Here is a 23,597-nt window from a genome sequence, read left to right on the forward strand (position 1 = left end):
ACTGCTATGTCTGAGATGGCCTGTATTCAGTATTGGATTTGAATTTTAGCTCTAACATTTACTAGTTTTGTGGTCTCAGGCAAGTGAGTTAACCTCTATGGGTCTTCTTTGTGAAAAGGGGACACTAATATCTACCACCCTGGGGTGTTGTCAAGATTAAATGAACTCCAGGAATAAATGACCAGTACAATCCAGGCACTTTAATTATCTCTGTTCAGGTGGATGAGAAAGACCTCTTTCTCGGATAAAAACACAAGTGAGACCCCTTACATGTTAAAACGGAATGCTAGCTTGGCCACCTGATAATCTTGTCTCTAAGGCAACTGGATGGTAAATTAGGGCTGCATCCTTTCATTGCCTCATCTGAGAGACAACAAAGATGTACAGATATGCTGAGAAAAAAAGTCCATTATAAAAATACAACTGACCTAAGAGATCCAAAGAATAATAATGACCCTTTGCCCAGGTTCAAAGGCTCTTAGGAAAGCAAGCTGAGCCAAATGATTACCTTGCCATACCCTAGGTTTCTTCTCTTTCTTTTTAAACGTGATTGAAGTCTGCATTAATATTTTGATCTGACACAAACATAAGTTTTACACAACCATTCCAGTGAAATAAAAAGCTCTGAAAAGTACATCAAGTCTGAGCTGTTGCAGAAACAATGCAGTGGAACATTTCTGCCCTTTTTAATCCCTTTGTCAAACAGAAACAGCTGATTCTGAATCACCAAGTCAACTCGTAGCTCCATATACTGTCAACCATCCTTCTGCACGGTGATTTACACCTCACTAAGAAAGTATGAGAGCTTTAGAGCTGGACCATTATTTATTTTGAAATAATTTCAAACATACAGAAACATTGTACTAAGGGTTTCAATTCATCCTAAATCCAGACTTACCAATTATTAATGTTTTCCTACTTTTTTCCTCTCTCCTATTTTTTCATGAACCAGTTGAAAATGAGCTGCAGGCATGATGTCCCCTCAGCATTAAATATTTGACTGTGTATTTCCTAACAAGGACATTTTGTTATGTAACCACAGCACAGTTATCAAGGTCAGAAGATTAACATTGATATAATACTATTATCTAATTTATAGCCTTGATAATAGCTGGGATGCAATTTTGAAATACCTACTAAAAGCTTTTCTTTTTTGGGATAATCTTTGATCAAGGAATCATTTAGATCAGCGGTCAGCAAACTACAGTTATTTCTAAAAAAGTTTTATTGGAAAACAGCCACAAGAATTTGTTTATGTATTGTCTCTGGCTGCTTTAGCATTAAACAGGTGAGTTGAGTAGTTCTGAGACTTATCATCTTGCCCACAAAGCTTAAAATATTTCCCATCTGGCCCTTTATAGAAAAAGTGTGCCAAACCATGACTTAATGAATGTGTGTGAATACATACATACATATACACACACAGCCATTATGTATTCTCTACAACATCAAAAAATCGAAAAAGTCCAAATGTTTACCAATAAATGATTGGTTAAATAGATTATAGTACACGGTGGAGTATCATGCAGACATTAAAAAAAATAACACATGTATTGAGATAAAAAATATGCCCTTGGTATATTGCTAAGTTGGGAAAAAAGTAGGTTATAAAATATACAATTTCATTTTATTCTTATTTACAGAACCATATAATACCTGTGTGTATATGCTTGTATCTATAAAGTTCTTCTTAAAAGTTATTAGTGGTTTCTTTGGAAAGTAGGAATATGGCTGGCTTTTACAGCTTTATTTATAGCTTTCTCTCTCTCTTTTTTTTTTAATATGGGCAAAAAAAGAAAGCTCATACCAATTTCCAAACATATATCAATTTTATCTTATATAAATTATTGATTTTACTGTTAAAATACACAAATATCCTCCAACCTCACAAATGAGTGTAACAAAAACTAAAACTCTGCTTCATGACACCTACTTCCTTATGCTCAATGGTTTCCTACTTAGACTTGTGACAACATTCTCATACGTATGCTAAGTCACATCAGTCATGTCCAACTCTTTGTGACCCCATGGACTGTGGCCTGTCAGGCTCCTCTGTCCAAGGATTCTCCAAGCAAGAATACTGCAGTGGGTTGCCATACCTTCCTCCAGGGGATCTTTCCAACCCAGGGATCGAATCTGTATCTCATTGTGGTTCCTGCATTGGCAGGTGGGTTCTTTACCACAAGCACCACCAGGGAAGCCCAAAGTTCTGATCAGTTTACAAAAGATAATCATCAGCTGTGATGAGCAATAGCTAGTTGATCTCTATCTTTCTTCTAATAGCCTTTAAAAAACCTTGTAGATGTTTTTAAAAGTAACCATCTGAAATTCTTAAAACAATACTATCCCTTCAGGAAGCTATTTCCTTGTCCTCCTCACCTTTTTATAGGAAGAATCTAAAAGGGAGAGGGGGATTTATAAGAATGTACAAAATATCAGATAGCACTAAAGACATTGGTGCAAAAGAGGCGGCATTTGGGTCAAGTTCAATAATAATAGTTACTGTTATAGTTACCATGACACTGGGCTAAGTGTCCAACCATTACTAGTATTTCTTTTTTAGAATTATGAAATAACTTGTTCACTGGCACAGAACTAGAGTGGAAGAACCGGACCTGAAGCCACCATTCATGGAGATGGCACACTAATGCAGAACCCCAGCTCTGGAGTCACACTGCCTGGGTGTGCAGACTGTCTTACCATCTGCTTAGCTGGATGATCCGAGTCAGTTACTTTCTCTCTGTGCCTCAGTTTCCTCATACATAAAATGGAGATGATAATAGTGCCTATCCTTGAGGAGTTGTTATAAGAATTTAATGCATGTGTCTTAAAATCCCAAGAGGCACAGAGAAATCACTGGTATCTTCTTATTGCTCCTAAATACCACTGGACTGAACACATGTGGGCAAGGAGCTGTAATACACTGCAGGATCTCTGATAAAACCTAACACTTTTCTAAACTGTCGATTTCCTAGTTCTGTATCCTGCATCTGAGTGTATGACTCAGAAAATGAGCTATCTGGCTAAGTGGATGTCTATGGGAAGGTGCTACTGTGCCTTGAACAGAATGTTTTAGTTCATGACAAAGTAAGAACTTGGGAAATCAGTTTTACTTGGATTGCAGTGAACTGGAGAGTTCTAATAAAAAAAGACCCCAAACCAGTGTTTAGGTCTCATTAGTATTATTTCCTTAACGTGTTCTCAAAGGCTCTTTAAAAAAATTTTTTAGATTCATACTATTCTTTTACGAAACCATTCTGCTTCTCTTTATCCTTGAATAAAGAAATCTAAAAACAGAGTGAAGTGAAGTGAAGTGAAAGTCGCTCAGTTGTGTCCGATTCTTTGCAACCCCATGGACTGTACAGTCCATGGAATTCTCCAGGCCAGAATACTGGAGTGGGTAGCCTTTCCCTTCTCCAGGGGATCTTCCCAACCTGGGGATTGAACCTAGGTGTCCTGCATTGCAGGCAGATTCTTTACCAGCTGAACCACAAGAGATATTCCTGATGAAGTGTTCAACTTACCAGACTTTGAAACTTTGAACAACAGCACTGAAAATATTAAAAACAAATGAACAAAAACCAATAAATCAAAGCAGCACATTAAAAAAAAAATTATCTCCGGACTGACCTCTGACCATCACTATACCCTAACACATTACAGGTACAGTGATGTGTACTCAGCACATCCAGAAGGAGACCTCCTTTCTCCGCTTCCTTTACCCTCCTCATGGCTCTTGTCTTTCTGGTTTTCTCTCTCATTCTCCAAAACCCTCCATTTTCCAGTGGTATCTGAGCCACTCTGATTCTATTTTCCACTTGCACCATTGTTCTGTTTCAGACTTCCATTACCCTTCACCTCTTCTATTTCAAGTCTTTCCCTTGTCAAATCATCCTTGCTTTTACCCATTTGCTGCCAGGTTTAGTGAACATTTTATTACCTACTATATGCCAGATACTGTACTAGGCATTTTAATATACAGAATCTCATTTATCTACAGGAGAAGACAATGGCACCCCACTCCAGTGCTCTTGCCTGGAAAATCTCATTGACGGTGGAGCCTGGTGGGCTGCAGTGCATGGGGTCGCAAAGAGTCAGACGCGACTGAGCGACTTCACTTTCACTTTTCACTTTCATGCACTGGAGAAGGAAATGGCAACCCACTCCAGTGTTCTCGCTTGGAGAATCCCAGGGACGGGGGAGCCTGGTGGGCTACTGTCTATGGGATCACATAGAGTCAGACATGACTGAAGTGACTTAGCAGCATTTATCTACTGGTTCAGTCAGTAAAGAATCTGCCTGCAATTGCAGGAAACCTGGGTTCGATCCCTGGGTAGCAAAGTTTCCCTGGAGAAGGAAAGGGCAACCCACTTCAGTATTCTTGCCTGGAGAATCCCATGGACAGAGGAGCCGGGCAGCCTACAGTCCATGGGATCACAAAGAGTTGGACACGACTGAGCAGTATTTGAGAGACAAATAAAATACTTGTGAATGAGATAGGTTTGGGGACTTTAAGATCCTCCTGCCAATAAGTGAAACAGCTAAGACTCAAAGTGAGAGCCAAGTCTGTTTAAATCAAGATTGTGCTGACATCAGTTTCATTCTAAAAGCCTCCATAACTGCTGTCTGGGAGTTAAGTCAAATTTAACATGATCCCACTGCTTTTACTCTTGTTTTGCATGATCTACCTGCATTACCAAATTCTTTAGCCAACCTGGAGGACTCAGTGCATGCTCACTCACTCAGTTGCTTCAGTTGTGTCCGACTCTCTGTGACCCTATGGACTGTAACCCACAAGGCTCCTCTGTCCATGGGATTCTCCCATGAATACTGGGAGTGGGTTGCAAGAACACTGGAGTGGATTGCCATGCTCTCCTCCAGGGGATCTTCCTGATCCAGGGATTGAACCCAAGTCTTTTTATGTCTCCTGCAGTGGCAGGCGGTTTTTTTTTTTTTTTTTTTTTTACCACTAGCGCCATCTGGGAAGCCCCCAATGTATCCTAAACATGCTCAAACATTCATACTATTTATTTGAATTTACCCCATGTTTTCCACCCTTAAATGCCCTCCCTATTACATTTCAAAATCCTACATATACTGTGAAGCTTGGCTCAAATATCACCTCAAAATATTCTTTCCTGGTTTTCCAAAAGAAAGCTATTTACCCTCCAATGGAACCTTGTAATACTTCATCACGAAACTCTCTTCGAGCATTCATGTGCTAACAGGAATACTGACACTCATCATGTTGTTGTCGCTCAGTTGCTAAGTCGTGTCCAGCTCTTTGTGACCCCATGGACTGCAGCAGCCAGGCTCCCCTGTCCTTCACTATCTCCTAGAGTTTGCTCAAATTCATGTCCCTTAAGTCAGCGATGATATCTTACCATGTCATTCTCTGCTGCCCCCTTCTCTTTTGCCTTCCATCTTTCCTAGCATCAGGGTCTTTCCCAGTGAGTCAGCTCTTTGCACCAGGTGGCCAAAGTATTGGAGCTTTAGCATCAGTCCTTCCAATGAATATTCAGGTATGTTCATTATATTGCTGATCTTATTTCCTCCTCCTTGAAGGAAAGGACCACATTCTCATCGCCTTGCACCTCATGCTCACCTTCCTCTTTCTCATACTCAATGCTTTATACTGACTTGATTTGGAGATACTTCTGTATTTTAACCTAAATTCCTATTCTTTACACAGGATTTCACAATCATATTAAACACAGAAAACATGAGACAGAAAACTGCATCCTTCATTTCTAACGAAGATGAACTTAAAAGTGGAAATGCTAAATAGTATTTACTACTAAAGCTCAAAGGTATTTAGTTTATTTAAGAAGCCAAATTATAGAGGGTTATATATGGTTAAAATTTCACTGAGTCCCTACTGAATTCATAAATATTATCAAATGGAACTAAAGCAGAGTTTTCATAAAAACTGACATTTTCAAAAAAGCTTTATTTGTTTTAATCTTTCTCTTCCTTTCGACAAGATTAAGACTGTAAATGGCAAATGGTTAAACAGGAGCACCAAAAAATACCATCTGCAAGGCATCTGGCCTTAAACAAACACACCAAAATGCCAGCTCTGATGTATCCACCTTAATGTGTTTATAAATTTGTCTCTTATGTTCTTACTTAAAATCACAGTTCTTTAGGGAGCTCTTTTCGACAGTTTGTATGTACACACAATTCATGGACATATAATATTCAGCATGAACTTCTAAAACTCTCCAAAACTAAGAAAGAAGCGAGGCAAGTAAAATTTTAGATCCCAGTCATTTTATTTCAGGATATGTTGAACTACACACATTAGATAAGAAGTTCTGGTATTCTTAATAATGCCATTATACTATTATGTGCCACATGTGTAAATTCCTCACTCTAAAAACCAGGCCTCTTGAATACTGAGCAGTAAATCTGTGGTTACCCTTAACCTAAATATTTTTATTTGCTTAAAACATACATCATAGATAGACTTGAGGGAGAAAGGAGACAGAAATGTGACTAAGTCATGCTGAAAGTTTGGAAGAAACACTGTGGGAGCTAAATTTTACTAGCCTTACTTCCCTTTAAGTTGTGGGGAGTTTTAGAAGCTCTTGCTGAACATAGGGAGGAATTATAATATTATTAGCAGAGGCTAGAGGCTGGAGCATCAAGCAGATTTTTCCAGCAGAAGGTACGAGTGTAGTGAGTTTGTGTCCTGTGAGAAGTATGGAGCCATGAAGGCCGCCAATCCTCTTCGTCCCCTTCCAGGACACTCACCGAACGACTGCAACATGCCAGGAATTCTAATAGGTGCAGGACACATAGCGTAAACAGAACAGAACATATTTGTGCTCCTGCAAGGTCTCTCAGCAAGTACGCAGTGTGCAGTGTTACCAGAGACCTTTAAGTACCCTTCTTTCAGCATTTATCATCTGATTATCATCAGGGCTATGAGATTTACCTTCACAGACCCATAGACTTAGTTCCTTGACTCCGTAAATTTGATCATTCTATTGTTTACTTTTTATATTTATATTCTTCCATTAATCATTCACCCGCATTTGTCTTTTCAGCTGAAGAACATTAATTTTTTCCCATCCATTTATCTTTATATAGCTACCTCACTTCCATGTAAACTTTAGTTCTTTCTCCCTAGATTATCTAGCAAATATAAATTTGTAGTATTACAGAAAACAGAAATGTACAAACAACTTATTCTGAGAATTTCACAGCTTTAAAATAAGCATATTCACTTTGTGACACTCACTCTAATGAAAAGCTGTCTTGTTTTGGAGGTACGATATAACTGTCTATTTCTTTAGGGAACCTAGATTTCACATATTTTAGGCACAGTTTGGAATTCTTTCTTACACATTTGTCCTGAGAGCGTATTCTCAATTCTGTACCTCTTAACGGGGCACATTCTAGAAGTTTAATGATATGTGCAAAGCTGAGCTGCTTTCTCTATATTTGTGTTGTCAGATATAGTCACATGGTTGAGCACTTGAAATGTGGCCAGGATGAATTGTGATCTGTTGTAGTTGTAAAATCTGCACCACATTTCAAAGACTATAAAAAAAAAAGTCTCCTTAAATTTTATGTTATGCGGAAATGACAATGTTTTAGGTTTATGGGTCAAATAAAAGATTACTAAAACTGTTTACTGGCTAATTTCTACTTTTTCAAACGTGGCTACAAGAACATTTAAAATTCCTTAAGTGGCATGCATTTTATTTCTATTGGAGAGTGCTATTGTTTGCGAAAACTCTTCAAAGGCCTGAACTCAATCATCCAGGATATTACATCCAATCATTTTTACCCTGTTTCCCCTTATCCTTAAGGCAAATCTGTGACAAAATATTCTCCTAGTAATTAGATGATTTGGGAACCTATAGTATGGATATTCATCAAAAGCTTTTTGAAAGTTGAGAATGCATTTACTGTTTCCATTTCTTTTATGTTTGTTTAGCATCTTCATACTAGACAGGAAAGATTTCCATATACATTGCATTTTCTCCCAAATGACTAGCTTCCTTCTACAAAATGCTTCCTGTATTCAGTGGCCCTAATCTTCACTCTGGAAGTAGAGGAAGAATCGTTCAGTTCAGTCACTCAGTCGTGTCCGACTCTTTGCGTCTCCATGGACTGCAGCACACCAGGTGTCCCTGTCCATCACCAACTCCCGGAATTTCTTCAAACTCATGTCCACAGAGTCGGTGATGCCATCCAACCATCTTATCCTTTGTCGTCCAGTTCTCCTCCCGCCTTCAATCTTTCCCAGCATCAGTGTCTTTTCTAATGAGTCAATTCTTCACATCAGATGGCCAAAGTATTGGAGTTTAAGCTTCAACATCAGTCCTTCCAATGAATATTCCGGACTGATTTCCTTTAGGATGGACTGGTTGGATCTCCTTGCTGTCCAATGGACTCTCAAGAGTCTTCTCCAACACCACAGTTCAAAGGCATCAATTGTTCAGTGCTCAGCTTTCTTTATAGTTCAACTCTCACATCCATACATGACTACTGGAAAAACCATAGTATTGACTAGACGGACCTTTGTTGGCAAAGCAATGTCTCTGCTTTTGAATATGCTGTCTAGGTTGGTCATAACTTTTCTTCCAAAGAGTAAGACTCTTTTAATTTCATGGCTGCAGTCACCATCTGCAGTGATTTTGGAGCCCCCCAAAATAAGGTCTAGGACAGTTTCCCCATCTATTTGCCATAAAGTGATTGGACCAGATGCCATGATCTTAGTTTTCGGAATGGTGAGTTTTAAACCAACTTTTTCACTCTACTCTTTCACTTTCATCAAGAGGCTTTTGAGTTCCTCTTCACTTTCTGCCATAAGGGTGGTGTCATCTGCATATCTGAGGTTATTGATGTCTCTCCCACCAATCTTAATTCCAGCTTGTGCTTCATCCATCCCAGCATTTCTCATGATGTATTCTGCATATAAATCAAATAAGCAGGGTGACAATATACAGCCTTGACGTACTCCTTTCCCTATTTGGAACCAGTCTGTTGTTCCATGTCATTGTAACTGTTGTTTCCTGACCTGCATACAGATTTCTCAAGAGGCAGGTCAGGTGGTCTGGTATTCCATCTCTTTCAGAATTTTCCATAGTTTATTGTGATCCACACAGTCAAAGGCTTTGGCACAGTCAATAAAGCAGAAATAGATGTTTTTCTGGAACTCTCTTGCTTTTACGATAATCCAACAGATGTTGGCAATTTGATCTCTGGTTCCTCTGCATTTTCTAAATCCAGCTTGAATACCTGTAAGTTCATAGTTCATGTACTGTTGAAGTCTGGCTTGGAGAATTTTGAGCATTACTTTACTAGCGTGTGAGATGAGTCCAATTGTGCGCTAGTTTGGGCATTCCTTGGCACTGCCTTTCTTTGGGATTGGAATGAAAACTGACCGTTTCCAGTCCTGTGGCCACTGCTGAGATTTCCAAATTTGCTGGGATATTGAGTGCAGCACTTTCACAGCATCATCTTTTGGGATCTGAAATAGCTCAACTGGAATTCCATCATCTCCACTAGCTTTGTTCATAGTGATGCTTTCTAAGGCCCACTTGACTTCATATTCCAGGATGTCTGGCTCTAGGTCAGTGGTCACACCATTGTGGTTATCTGAGTCATGAAGATCTATTTTGTACAGATCTTCTGTGTATTCTTGCCACCTCTTCTTAATATCTTATGCTTCTGTTCAGTTCAGTTCAGTCGCTCAGTCGTGTCCGACTCTTTGCGATGCCATGAATCACAGCACGCCAGGCCTCCCTGTCCATCATCAACTCCCGGAGTTCACTCAGACTTACGTCCATCAAGTCAATGATGCCATCCAGCCATCTCATCCTCTGTCGTCCCCTTCTCCTCCTGCCCTCAATCCCTCCAAGCATCAGGGTCTTTTCCAATGAGTCAACACTTCACATGAGGTGGCCAAAGTATTGGAGTTTCAGCTTCACCATCAGTCCCTCCAATAAACACCCAGGACTGATCTCCTTTAGGATGGATTGGTTGGATCTCCTTGCTTCTGTTAGGTCCATACATTTCTGTCCTTTATTGTGCCCATCTTTGCATGAAATGTTCCCTTGGTATCTCTAATTTTCTTGAAGAGATCTCTAGTCTTTCTCATTCTATTGCTTTCCTCTATTTCTTTGCACTGATCACTGAGGAAGGCTTTCTTACCTCTCCTTGTTAGTCTTTGAAATTCTGCATTCACATGGGTATATCTTTCCTTCTCTCCTTTGTTTTTTGGTTTTCTTCTTTTCACAGCTATTTGTAAGGCCTCCTCACACAGCCATTTTGCTTTTTTGCATTTCTTTTTCTTGGGGATAGTCTTGATCACTGTCTCCTGTATAATGTCACAAACTTCCGTCCATAGTTCTTCAAGCACTCTATCAGATTTAATCCCTTGAATCTATTTGTCACTTCCACTGTATAATCATAAGGGATTTGATTTAGGTCATTCCTGAATGGTCTAGTGGTTTTCCCTACTTTCTTCAATTTAAGTCTGAATTTGGCAATTAGGAGTTCATGATCTGAGCCACAGTCAGCTCCCGGTCTTGTTTTTGCTGACTGTATAGAGCCTCTCCATCTTTGGCTGCAAATAATATAATCAATCTAATATCAGTGTTGATCATCTGGTGATGTCTATGTGTAGAGTCTTCTCTTGTGTTGTTGGAAGAGGGTGTTTGCTATGACCAGTGCATTCTCTTGGCAAACCTCTAGTAGCCTTTGCCCTGCTTCATTCTGTACTCCAAGGCCAAATTTGCCTGTTACTCCAGGTATCCCTTGACTTCCTACTTTTGCATTCCAGTCACCCATGATAAAAAGGACATCTTTTTGGGGTGTTAGTTCTAAAAGGTCTTGTAGGTATTCATAGAACTGTTCAACTTCGGCTTCTTCAGCATTACTACTCAGGGCACAGACTTGGATTGTGGTGATATTGAATGGTTTGCCTTGGAAACGAACAGAAATCATTCTATTGTTTTTGAGATTGCATCCAAGTAGTGCATTTTGGACTCTTTTGTTGACTATGATGGCTACTCCATTTCTTCTAAGGGATTCTTGCCCATAGTCGTAGATATAATGGGCATCTGAGTTAAATTCACCCATTCCAGTCCATCTTAGTTCACTGATTCCTAGAATGTTGACGTTCACTCTTGCCATCTCCTGTTTGACCACTTTTAATTTGTGTTGATTCACGGACCTAACCTTCCAGATTCCTATGCAATATTGCTTTTTATAGCATTGGACTTTGCTTCTATCACCAGTCACATCCCCAACTGGGTGTTGTTTTTGTTTTGGCTCTGTCTCTTCATTCTTTCTAGAGATATTTCTCCACTGATCTCCAGTAGCAGATTCACTGGAGTCTATATTAAGGCAGATTATCAAGCTCAATCTTTGGCAATTAAACATGGCTGACCTTATTAGGAAGGCTCTTCCACTCAACTTCCATCTCCCCACAGTCTCAAAGTTCTCCTTGCCTCTGGTCTAAAATAATCCCACTAACACCACTCCCGAATTGTCTCCTAATTATCAAACTACCACACACAGTCTAATTTTTGTTAAGAGGTAGTGGGATTTGAGGGAACAAGAACAGATCCTATGGGCAAAAAGACTTTGGTTCTTTATATATGGTAAAAGAATCCAGTATTTCGTAGACTCTGAAGTGTTACTTACGTGACATATTTGGTTTACATGTTTCTTTTCCTACACTGACAATTCTTAGAAAGTAGGCATCATCTCGTCAAATGTTTCTCTAATTCTAGTCAAAGTCAAAGTCACTCGGTTGTGTCCAACTTTTTGAGACCCTATGGACTATACAGTCCATGGAATTCTCTAGGCCAGAATACTGGAGTGGGTAGCCTTTCCCTTCTCCAGGGGATCTTCCCAACCCAGGGATTGAACCCAGGTGTCCTGCATTGCAGGCATTATTTTTTACCAGCTGAGTCACAAGGGAAACCCAAGAACACTGGAGTGGGTAGCCTATTCCTTCTCCAGCAGATCTTCCTGACCCAGGAATCGAACTGGGGGTCTAATTCTAAGGGTAGGTTAAAAGAAAATGAAAGGGAATCTGATATGAATTATTTATCTCTCAGAATCAAATCCTTTTAAAAAATGAGGTTTTGATAGGGAAGCGGTAGTAGAGAGAAGGAAAAGTACCAATCAAGTAAAACAAAAAGATAAAGTCTAGACTCTAGATGACTTCTGACTTCATGATTTTGGATGTGGCTGATCCTATCTAAAGCCCTTCTTAGAGCAGTGGCCAATTTCAAGGTGCCAGCTGACAACACATAACCCTCTAAAAGGAATACATTTGTTCTGATTAAGAGTTTCAAATTATTATTTATGGACTCTCCCCAAGTGGTTAGCAGAATGCTTTTCAGGAATTTATTACTTCTTATTTTTCAGACAAATCTGAAATGTCATGACATCTCCTAATGTCTTTAATGGTTCTCTATGGCATCTACATACTGGGCTACATAAGTGCTTAATAAGACATTAAGTTCTTCTGCTTTTCATACTGAACATGTGACTGTAACAGTAGCTCTCTCTTGTCCATCTACTATATATCCAGAGAAGATTCCTTGCTAATTCTTCATCACCTCAAAGGAAGAAATCGATATTCTTTCTTCCTGTTTGATAATGACATATTTATGTGGATGGACTGCCTTAACAGTTATTTAGATTTTTAACCTTCTATCTCTAATTAGAGAAGGGAAAACTTAAATCTTACAAGAGACAATTGCTATCAAGGGTCTCAGGGCATAGTCTGGTAGACTGGAAGGAGAGGGAATAGGGCTAGTATCAAAAATGTACATTAAAAATCTTGTTTTAAAAATTAAAACTCCTTTCATATTTTTATTCAAAATGGAGAACAAGGGAAAGCTAGACTGAACAGCCGGGTGCCAAAAGGCCCCCGCTGCTTTTCCCTCAACCCCAGAATTTCCACATTCAGAGGTTCCACAGCTCATTTTCATGGTGCCTTCTTCTCTTCTCCCCAAATGGCCTCAAGAATTTCACGTTGCACCAAGAATAAAACAATGTTTGAAGACTCCAGTGGCAGTTTAGATAACTGATGGAAGAGAAGACATGGACGGCACGGACAGGATAGTTGAGAGAGAGTAAAAGAAAAGAGTATTTACAGATAACCTATCTTATGTCCAGGAATAAGGGTAAAGCAAGTGGGTGGTCAAGGATGAGTGAGCTCTAATTCTGGGAGGGTAAGACTCAAGATCTCTCCTTCTTTAAAACCATGTATGTCTAAGTGACATTTATGAGATCTGTTTGCTTTACCATGCACACAATAATGATTATGTGTGATCAATATGTTTAATATGTGTATATGTTAAGTTGCTTCAGTCATGTCTGACTCTTTGCAACCCTATGGACCATAGCCTGCTTAGCTCCTCTGCCCATGGGATTCTGCAGGCAAGAATACTAGGGTGGGTTGCCATGCCCTTCTCCAGGGGATCTTCCGGACCCAGGGATTGAACCAGTGTGTCTTAGGTTTCCTGCATTGGTGGGTAGGTTCTTTATCACTAGCACCACCTGTGAAGTTCCATGTTTAATAGATGTCAGGTTAACTGTATTGTCAATAGAGCTGAGCTATACTGTTGTCTTCATCGTTTCCTACTGAAATATCATGGCCTGAAACTTTTTTAAAATCTGAAAACTCCTTAAATTTGTTCCTTAGTAAAAAAGCAAACTATCGTCATCAAACCTGTATAGTGCAACAGACTGAAATAAATCATAAAGTGTCCTGTCTCTTCTGGTGCAAGTAAATACATTTTTAGTATTGACACTGTCATCACTTGCAAGATGATCCTCTAATTTTTGTTTAAGCCTAATTTCCAATTTATTCTTCATTCTATCTCATGAGGATCTTTACTTATTATTTTTAAAGAACAAAGGCTACCATAAAGTACTTCATTTACCCTATGAGCTCTTTTATTGTGCAAATAAGCTAACAAACAGGGCACCGAAATGAGTGTCTGATTTTGATCCAAACTTTCCTCAGATTTCTAATATGGTAGGAAGTAGCTTCTATGCAGGGTATTTATTAAATTATTCTTTTAAATTATTCTCTGACATCCCAAATTAAGAAAAATTTCACAAGACAATTAAGTTCTTTTCTTACTTAAGCCACTATTCATTAGATTTAGCTAGGACTTAAACCTATTGCATTACAACTGTTCCACTTCCATCGCCAGCTCCAATTTCTGTGCAAATACCAAAAATTCAAAACTTTCCATTTATTATTGATCTTACCCAACTTAAGAGCATAAGGTACATTACACTTTAAAAAAAGGGTTGAGGGACTTCCCTGGTGGTCCAGTGGCTAAGACTCTGAGCTCCCAGTGCAGGGGGCCCAGGTTTGATCCCTGGTCAGGGAGCTAGATCCCACATGCTACAACTAAGACCCAGAGCAGCCAAATAAATAAATAAAATTCATTAAAAAAAAAAAAAAAAGGTTTGAAAAACTCAAAGGCATATTTAAAACATGTAATTAAGTTTCTTTCAAATACTTTTTTTAGCACATTTATTTTTTAATGATAAACTTTTTTCTAGCCAAATTTGCAATGTATCTCAAATTATCAAATCCTATTCTGTAATGCTTTACGTAGTCTTGAGAAACACTGTGATTCTCCTCCCTAGGGTTATTGAATTCAGACACGTGATTTAATGCCTGAAGACACTTCAGTGCTGCTGCCATTTTTGACACCAGATGTAATTACTAACCTAGAATTCCTTCCCCAAAACTACCTATGACATATGCTAAGATCTAAAATTATGACTCAAGATTAAAGTTTCAGTAACCTTTGCTACAAAATATTAAAGCTGTCTAATCTCATATCTTTGCAAGTATAATAAAGGAAACTGAAAATGCCAACAGCAGTGGCAAATTAGGACCCTTTCATATCTAGACAAAACAATGCTGGTTTTCACATATTTATTTATTTGAGAACAAACTGTAAACCTGGCTATTTTCTCTGAGAAGTTGCTTCAAATTGTTTGAGATGTACAAAGGAAAGGTGGCATGAACAACCACAAGAGAAAGGGGAGGTTTTCCTATAAAAAACTATTTTGACCCTGTCACTCAGTTCAGTTCAGTTCAGTCCTTCAGTCGTGTCCAGCTCTTTGCAGCCCTATGGACTGCATTCCCATGTCCCAAATCCTATGCTCCCAATTACTTTCACATATTCAAACTCCGGGGGTCAGCCCATCCTCCCTTTTCAGCTTTATTTCTCCCTCCTTTCCCATACTCATTGAAATTATTCCAAAAGAATTTCACAGTGCTCAATTTTTTTACATAAGAATGTTCACAATTACTACATAGAGAAGCTGGCAACAATTCAAAAGTCAAAGGGACATCCATAAAAATACCACATAACCATTAAAAGTCAAAATTTTTGAAAGCATGGTAATATGTTTATGTACCTCTTTAAAAAATTGAGAACTCTTTTTTAAAATGCTATGAAGAATAACAAACTATTCTAGAAATTCCAAAAAGTACCCCTACTGCTACTGTGAAACAGCTAGGTAGTACAGTTCAAAAGTACTTATTCACTAGTATAATGAAGACAAAAGAGAAAGCTTTCTTAAATACTGGCTACCAAATAATAATCATAGGATTAGTTATACTGCCACCAAGAGTTAAATGTGAACAGCTGAATATCTAACTTATTAAACACAACTTTAAAAACACAATTCATTCCTGCAAAAAACTACTGATGTACTAAACAGATCTTACCTTAAAACAGACTAAAAGTAACTTTGGAGCAGTCTGGGGTTCCAAAAGCACTCTTGGAATTTTATTACTCAGTTCAGTTCAGTTCAGTTCAGGTGGTCAGTCATGTTCGACTCTTTGCGACCCCATGAATCGCAGCACGCCAGGCCTCCCTGTCCATCAACAGCTTCCGGAGTTCACTCAGACTCACGTCCATTGAGTCAGTGATGCCATCCAGCCATCTCATCCTCTGTCATCCCCTCCTCCTCCTGCCCTCAATCCCTCCCAGCATCAGAGTCTTCTCCAATGAGTCAACTCTTTGCATGAGGTGGCCAAAGTACTGCAATTTCAGCTTTAGCATCATTCCTTCCAAAGAAATCCAAGGGCTGATCTCCTTCAAATTGGACTGGTTGGATCTCCTTGCAGTCCAAGGGACTCTCAAGAGTCTTCTCCAACACCACAGTTCAAAAGCATCAATTCTTCGGCACTCACCTTTCTTCACAGTCCAACTCTCACATCCATACATGACCTCTGGAAAAACCATAGCCTTGACTAGACGGACCTTTGTTGGCAAAGTAATGTCTGCTTTTCCATATGCTATCTAGGTTGGTCATAACTTTTCTTCCAAGGAGTAAGTGTCTTTTAATTTCATGGCTGCAGTCACCATCTGCAGTTATTTTGGAGCCCCAAAAAATAAAGTCTGACACTGTTTCCACTGTTTCCCCATCTATTTCCCATGAAGTGATGGGACCAGATGCCATGATCTTAGTTTTCTGAATGTTGAGCTTTAAGCCAACTTTTTCACTCTCCTCTTTCACCTTCATCAAGAGGCTTTTTAGTTCCTCTTCACTTTCTGCCATAAGGGTGGTTGTCATCTGCATATCTGAGGTTATTGATATTTCTCCCGGCAATCTTGATTCTAGCTTGTGCTTCTTCCAGCCCAGCATTTCTCATGATGTACTCTGCATAGAAGTTAAATAAGCAGGGTGTCAATATACAGCCTTGACGTACTCCTTTTCCTATTTAGAACGAGTCTGTTGTTCCATGTCCAGTTCTAACTGTTGCTTCCTGACCTGCATACAAATTTCTCAAGAGGCAGATCAAGTGGTCTGGTATTCCCATCTCTTTCAGAATTTTCCACAGTTTATTGTGATTCACACAGTCAAAGGCTTTGGCATAGTCAATAAAGGCAGAAATAGATGTTTTTCTGGAATACTCTTGCTTTTCAATGATCCAGCGGATGTTGGCAATTTGGTCTCTGGTTCCTCTGCCTTTTCTAAAACCAGCTTGAACATCTGGAAGTTCACGGTTCACGTACTGCTGAAGCCTGGCTTGGAGAATTTTGCGCATTACTTTACTAGCGTGTGAGATGAGTGCAATTGTGCAGTAGTTTGAGCAGTCTTTGGCATTGCCTTTCTTTGGGATTGGGATGAAAACTGACTGTTTCCAGTCCTGTGGCCATTGCTGAGTTTTCCAAATGTGCTGGCATATTGAGTGCAGCACTTTCACAGCATCATCTTTCAGGATTTGAAATAGCTCAACTGGAATTCTATCACCTCCACTAGCTTTGTTCATAGTGATGCTTTCTAAGGCCCCCTTGACTTTACATTCCAGGATGTCTGGCTCTAGGTCAGTGATCACACCATCGTGATTATCTGGGTTGTGAAGATCTTTTTGTATAGTTCTTCTGTGTATTTTTGCCACCTCTTCTTGATATCTTCTGCTTCTGTTAAGTCCATACCATTTCTGTCCTTTATCGAGCCCATCTTTGCATGAAATGTTTCCTTGGTATCTCTAATTTTCTTGAAGAGATCTCTAGTCTTTTCCATTCTGCTGTTTTCCTCTATTTCTTTGCATTGATCGATGAGGAAGGCTTTCTTATCTCTTCTTGCTATTCTTTGGAACTCTGCATTCAGATGTTTATATCTTTCCTTTTCTCCTTTGCTTTTCGCTTCTCTTCTCTTCACAGCTATTTGTAAGGCCTGCCCAGACAGCCATTTTGCTTTTTTGCATTTCTTTTCCACGGGGATGGTCTTGATCCCTGTCTCCTGTACAATGTCATGAACCTCAGTCCATAGTTCATCAGGCACTCTGTCTATGAGATCTAGTCCCTTAAATCTATTTCTCACTTCCACTGTATAATCATAAGGGATTTGATTTAGGTCATACCTGAATGGTCTAGTGGTTTTCCCTACTTTCTTCAATTTTATTATTACTAAATCCATAATATCTCAGTATATGCTTAGTAAACTAAATAAACCTTTTTTTTTTTTTTAAACAGTCTGAGGGTCCCTTTAGGACACTGACTTTTTTTTCCTTCTCTGTTTCAGCCATAAAATTCTGGGATTCTACTTTCATTGTGTAACTTCATGGGCTTAATGAAGAAATTTTGTAGACAATATCTTGAATAAATGTTCTGAAATCTTTAATAGACTACTAGATTCATGCAAATTCCTAGAAGCAAGACATAACTGCTACTAAAACTGCTATGCAGAACATTCAAAAACACCAACTTAACTTTGAAAACAAATTAGCTAATAACTAGTGACAATTTTTACTCATTTAGGAACCCAAAGAACACAGACAAGTCCAAATAAAACATAATGAGATTAAAGCACTGTTTTTATTTTTAATTATAGCACTTAAAATATTTTAAAAATGCTTTTACAGTTTTTTCAAACTCTTTGCAATTTAGGTGACAGGTTCTTTTGAGAGAGATCAAAAAAGGAACCAGAACTCCAAGTCCTTCACACACCAAATCAGATCAGATCAGTCGCTCAGTCGTGTCTGACTCTTTGCGACCCCATGAATCGCAGCACGCCAGGCCTCCCTGTCCATCACCAACTCCCAGAGTTCACTGAGACTCACGTCCATTGAGTCAGTGATGCCATCCAGCCATCTCATCCTCTGTCGTCCCCTTTTCCTCCTGCCCCCAATCCCTCCCAGCATCAGAGTCTTTTCCAATGAGTCAACTCTTCGCATGAGGTGGCCAAAGTACTGGAGTTTCAGCTTTAGCATCATTCCTTCCAAAGAAATCCAAGGGCTGATCTCCTTCAAATTGGACTGGTTGGATCTCCTTGCAGTCCAAGGGACTCTCAAGAGTCTTCTCCAACACCACAGTTCAAAAGCATCAATTCTTCAGCACTCAGCCTTCTTCACAGTTCAACTCTCACATCCATACATGACCACTGGAAAAACCATAGCCTTGACTAGACGAACCTTTGTTGGCAAAGTAATGTCTCTGCTTTTGAATATGCTATCTAGGTTGGTCATAAATGTCCTTCCAAGGAGTAAGCATCTTTTAATTTCATGGCTGCAGTCACCATCTGTAGTGATTTTGGAGCTCAGAAAAATAAAGTCTGACACTGTTTCCACTGTTTCCCCATCTATTTCCCATGAAGTGGTGGGACCGGATGCCATGTAGGTCCCAAATCCATTCTCTTCTTTCCATCGCCTTGGCTACCACCTAGTTAAAGTAGCCAACGCCTCCCCTAAATGCCTCTTAACTGATCTGATCTCTCTGCAGGTTTACCCCTGTCCTCTTGTAATTCTTTGTCTGTGCAGGCAGACGAGTATCAAACCTCTCCCCGGGACAGCACAACCAAAACAGGGTCTCTTGTCTTGAGAGACAAGAGACTGTTTCCCCAGCAGCTAACACAGTGCCTGGTACAAAGTAAGTGCTCACAAAATATCCGATGAATGAATGAATGAATGAATGCTCTGAATGTACATACTTTTCAATGTTTTCAGAATTATTTCCCTCTGATCCCACAACTATGAAACAACTAAAGTTATGAAATTAGTCAAACAAGGTTTTTGATGCAAGCAAGCAATTAATATTATAGCTTTAAGTGATTCATTTTATTATGGATGCATTACAAAAAGACAAATAAGAGCTGTTCATAATTATTTGCAAATGACTAAAAATAACTCGATACAGAAATATTAAAAAAACACTTATAAGAATATAAACTTCATACAGATGTAAAACTAAGCAAATTTATCTTACCGTCTTAATAGAACTCCTTTGCTTTTCTTCCCAAACACCAGTACTCAGTTCAAGTGTGCAATGAATATTTGCTTCAGTGTCATAAGATCCAAAAATAAGTAATCTGAAGTATAAAATAAAATATAGGGACTATTATACCAATTATATGTATTAAACTGTTTCTTCCTGATCATTATACCAAAAGTTAATAAATTACTCTGTTAACAGAGAAAAAAATTTAATTAAACGCTTGGTATATGCTCTAGTAGAAAAGTGAAATAAAATGAAAAATCAGATGAAACTGTAGGACACACTGTTTCTAAGCAGCTTATTCAAAGAAAGTAGTATCTATTCATGAGGTTAAAAAAATTGATCTGACATCTATACATAGTAGCAAATGCTATAGATTTTCAAATCAGGCTGTTGAATTTTAAAAATAAGTTGCAAAGTGATGCATATATACAGTATGATACCATCTCTGTAAACATTAAGTACACATAAAATAGTATAATACAGTTGCTTATGAACACACGTGCACACACACACACACACACCTCTCCATCCATTAATGTGACTTGGGCAAATGATTTAACTTCTCTAAACTCATGTCTTCCTCTGGAAACTTCAGGACAAAAACACTAACTTACCTCTTAGAAGCAGCTGTTGTGAGAATAAGAAACAATGCACATAAGGCATTTAGCATAGTGTTTAGCAAACAGTCTGGAGAAAGAAATGGCACCCCACTCCAGTACTCTTGCCTGGAGAACTCCATGGACAGAGGAGCCTGGTGGGCTACAGTCCATGGCGTCTCAAAAAGTCAGACAAGACTGAGTGACTACACTTAGTGAACAGTCAGTGCTCAATATATGTTTACTATTTCTATTACGCTGAAAACAACCGTCACAGAATAACTGCACCACTTAATTTTACTGTTTAATATTTAGATCTAAAAAGGAAATCTTGAATCCAATCTTGCGATGATATAAAGCAGTTTTTCTTATTGAAGGAAAAAAATGTTACCCACATGTTCAACTTCTATCTTACATATCTCCTAAGTCAGAATGTGAGTCTGCCAATGTGTTTTAGGAGTAAGTTTGCAAATAGCTTTAGCATTAATCACCATTTTGACTGTTACTCTATTACTTTATCTCTACACAAAGATCATAGGGATAGGAGTGAGATAATGAAAGAAAAGTGGATAAAAGACCTTAGAGTATTAAGAGAAAATTATGGCCTAAGGTTGGAGAACTGAAGAAAACCATGCCCATACCTCACAAACTGGTTTCATAAACTGAAAAGTCAGAATAAACTCATAGCAAAAAAGTTCCTAAATTTAAATAATTTTTAATCTTAAATGGAAATTTAAACTTACTGCCTAACAATTTATTGCCAAGAGCATTAAAAATCTTCATAATTCAAAAATACTAGGCTTAAAAATTGAGAATTTTCATTCAGCAAAGCTCTGCTGCCACCGTCTGTTCAAAAGAGCAAACTACCTGAAGGATTTACCGTCAATCCAGAGAAGGCTACGCACCACCTAGTACTCCCAAATTCTCAACAAGTATTACAGGATTCAGGAATGAGAAAGCATAATTCTTGCAATCCTTCCCTAAAACCATAAATCATTCTATATTTTTGACAACACTGTAAAAAAATTTTAAAAACATGTAATAAAAAGTAACCAAAAAGTAAGCCACAGAACTAAATGTCTGATAAGAAATAAATTTCTTTTTTGTTGCAGAAAATAAATTTCTGATAAGAAACATAAAAGCAAACACTGGTGACCTTAATCAGGCAACAATTTCTTAAAACAGGAGACCAAAAGCACAGGTAACAAAAGAAAAAATAGGTGAATGGAACTTTACCGAAATTAAAATTTTTCTCCTTCAAAGGATACACCAAGTAAGCAAAGACAATCCACAGAATGTGCAAATCAGATGTCTCATAAGGACCTATTATAACCCGATTGAAAAATGGACAAAGAATATGAATAGACATTTATCCAAAGAAGATATGTGAACAGCCAATCAGCACATGAAAATATGCTCAACATCATTAGTCATCAGGGAAATGCAAATTAAAACCACCATGAGATACACTTCATACCCACTAGATGGCTAATTTAAAAAGAGAGACGTATGGGTGAGGATATGGAGAACCTAGAATCCTCACACATTGCTGGAGGGGTTGGAAAATGATGTAGTCACTTGCTCCTTAAAAAGTTAACATAGAATTAACATATATGACCCAGAAATTCTACTCCTAGATATATAATCAAGAAAAATAAAAGCATACATTCACACAAAAACTTGACATGAATGTCCATGATAGCATTAGTCACAACAGCCAAAAAGTGAAAACAACCCATATGTCCATGAGGTCATGAGCAGGTAAATAAGATATGGCGTATGGCATATACACACGATGGAATATTACTTGGTAACAAAAGGCAATGAAGTGATGATACATGCTACAATATGGATAAACCCTAAAAACAAGCTAAGTGAAAAAAGCCAGTCACAAAAGACCTCATACTTTACGGAATGTCTGCTGCTGCTGCTAAGTCACTTCAGTTGTGTCCGACTCTGTGCGACCCCATAGACGGCAGCCCACCAGGCTCCCCCATCCCTGAGATTCTCCAAGCAAGAACACTGAAGTGGGTTGCCATTTCCTTTTCAAATGCACGCAAGTGAAAAGTGAAAGTGAAGTCGCTCAGTCATGTCCAACTCTTAGCGACCCCATGGACTAAAGCCTGCTACGCTCCCCCGTCCATGGGATTTTCCAGGCAAAAGAGTACTGGAGTGGGGTACCATTGCCTTCTCCGATGGAATGTGTGGAAATAAGCAAATTTAGAGAGGCAAAAGTAGCATCAAAGATCACTGATCATAGATCACCATAACAAATAATAATGAAAAAGTTTGAAATACTCTGAGAATTAACAAAATATGCCATAGACACAAAGTGAGCAAATGCTGTTGGAAAAAATGGTGTTGACAGACTTGCTCAATGTAGGGTTGGCATTCAATGTAGGGTTGGCACAAACCCTCAATTTCTAAATGTAATATTTATGAAATACAGTAAAGCAAGGCACAGTAAAACAGGTATACTCGTGTATCTCTACTGCTATTTCATGTAGTAAAACTATTTTCATCCTTCTGATATCTGAATAGTTAAAGAATTTGAGAAAATTAAGTACAAACCCAGATGACATAAAGCCAACACTGTGTTAAAATGCCAGACTCCAAAATATTTCAGTGTAATGTTGGTATGCTATACACTTACATATGATACCTTCAACAAAAGTGAACTGTGAAATGAACTGTGGTCAGAAAAATAAGAATTCAAAAGACTATTGGTTACATAAGGTCTAGGGGAAGAGAACTTAGGGGGAATAGGAATTGACTGCTAATGAGTGTGGAGCTTCTGTGACAGGGACAAAAATGTTCTAAAATCAGACTGTGATGACAGCTGTACCTTCTTCTCCCTCTGAAACAAGTGTCACTATTCCCCCCACAAGTCCTGGAGAAAGAAACTTTGTCTTGAACTTCATAACCTCTAATATTAGAAAATAACCAATACTTGACCAAGTCAAAGTTCAACGAGATCATAACTCACCTAGACTCAAATTCTTAACATTCCTTGGCTGCTTCTGCCTACACCACCCACGTATTCTGTCACTCACTAAACCCTGCCCTTAGAAAAGTTAAACCATTTGGCCCTTTCGTTTCTACTAATACATGTAGTTCAAGAACTTACTTCCTCACTTTTAACCTATAATACCTCTTAATTTGTTTCTGGGCCTTCAATTTCTCTTACCATGCAATCCATTCGATAAACAGCAATTTCTGAAAACAAGTGTTATCTTATGTCACCTTCAGGTATCTTTAATAA

At 38.6% G+C, this 23,597-nt stretch overlaps 1 protein-coding gene across 1 annotated transcript in view; it reads right to left on the bottom strand.

Moving 5' to 3' along the window:
- PDZD8 (PDZ domain containing 8) overlaps window positions 1–23,597 on the bottom strand; it is an 85,828-nt gene that overhangs the window by 23,623 nt on the left and 38,608 nt on the right. Inside the window, exon 3 of the mRNA XM_061403611.1 lies at window positions 19,728–19,830. Coding sequence (XP_061259595.1) covers window positions 19,728–19,830 — 103 coding nt within the window. The remainder of the gene's footprint in view (window positions 1–19,727; window positions 19,831–23,597) is intronic.

This window comes from Bos javanicus, chromosome 26, assembly GCF_032452875.1.
Source record: "Bos javanicus breed banteng chromosome 26, ARS-OSU_banteng_1.0, whole genome shotgun sequence".
NCBI classification, from domain to species: Eukaryota; Metazoa; Chordata; class Mammalia; order Artiodactyla; family Bovidae; genus Bos; species Bos javanicus.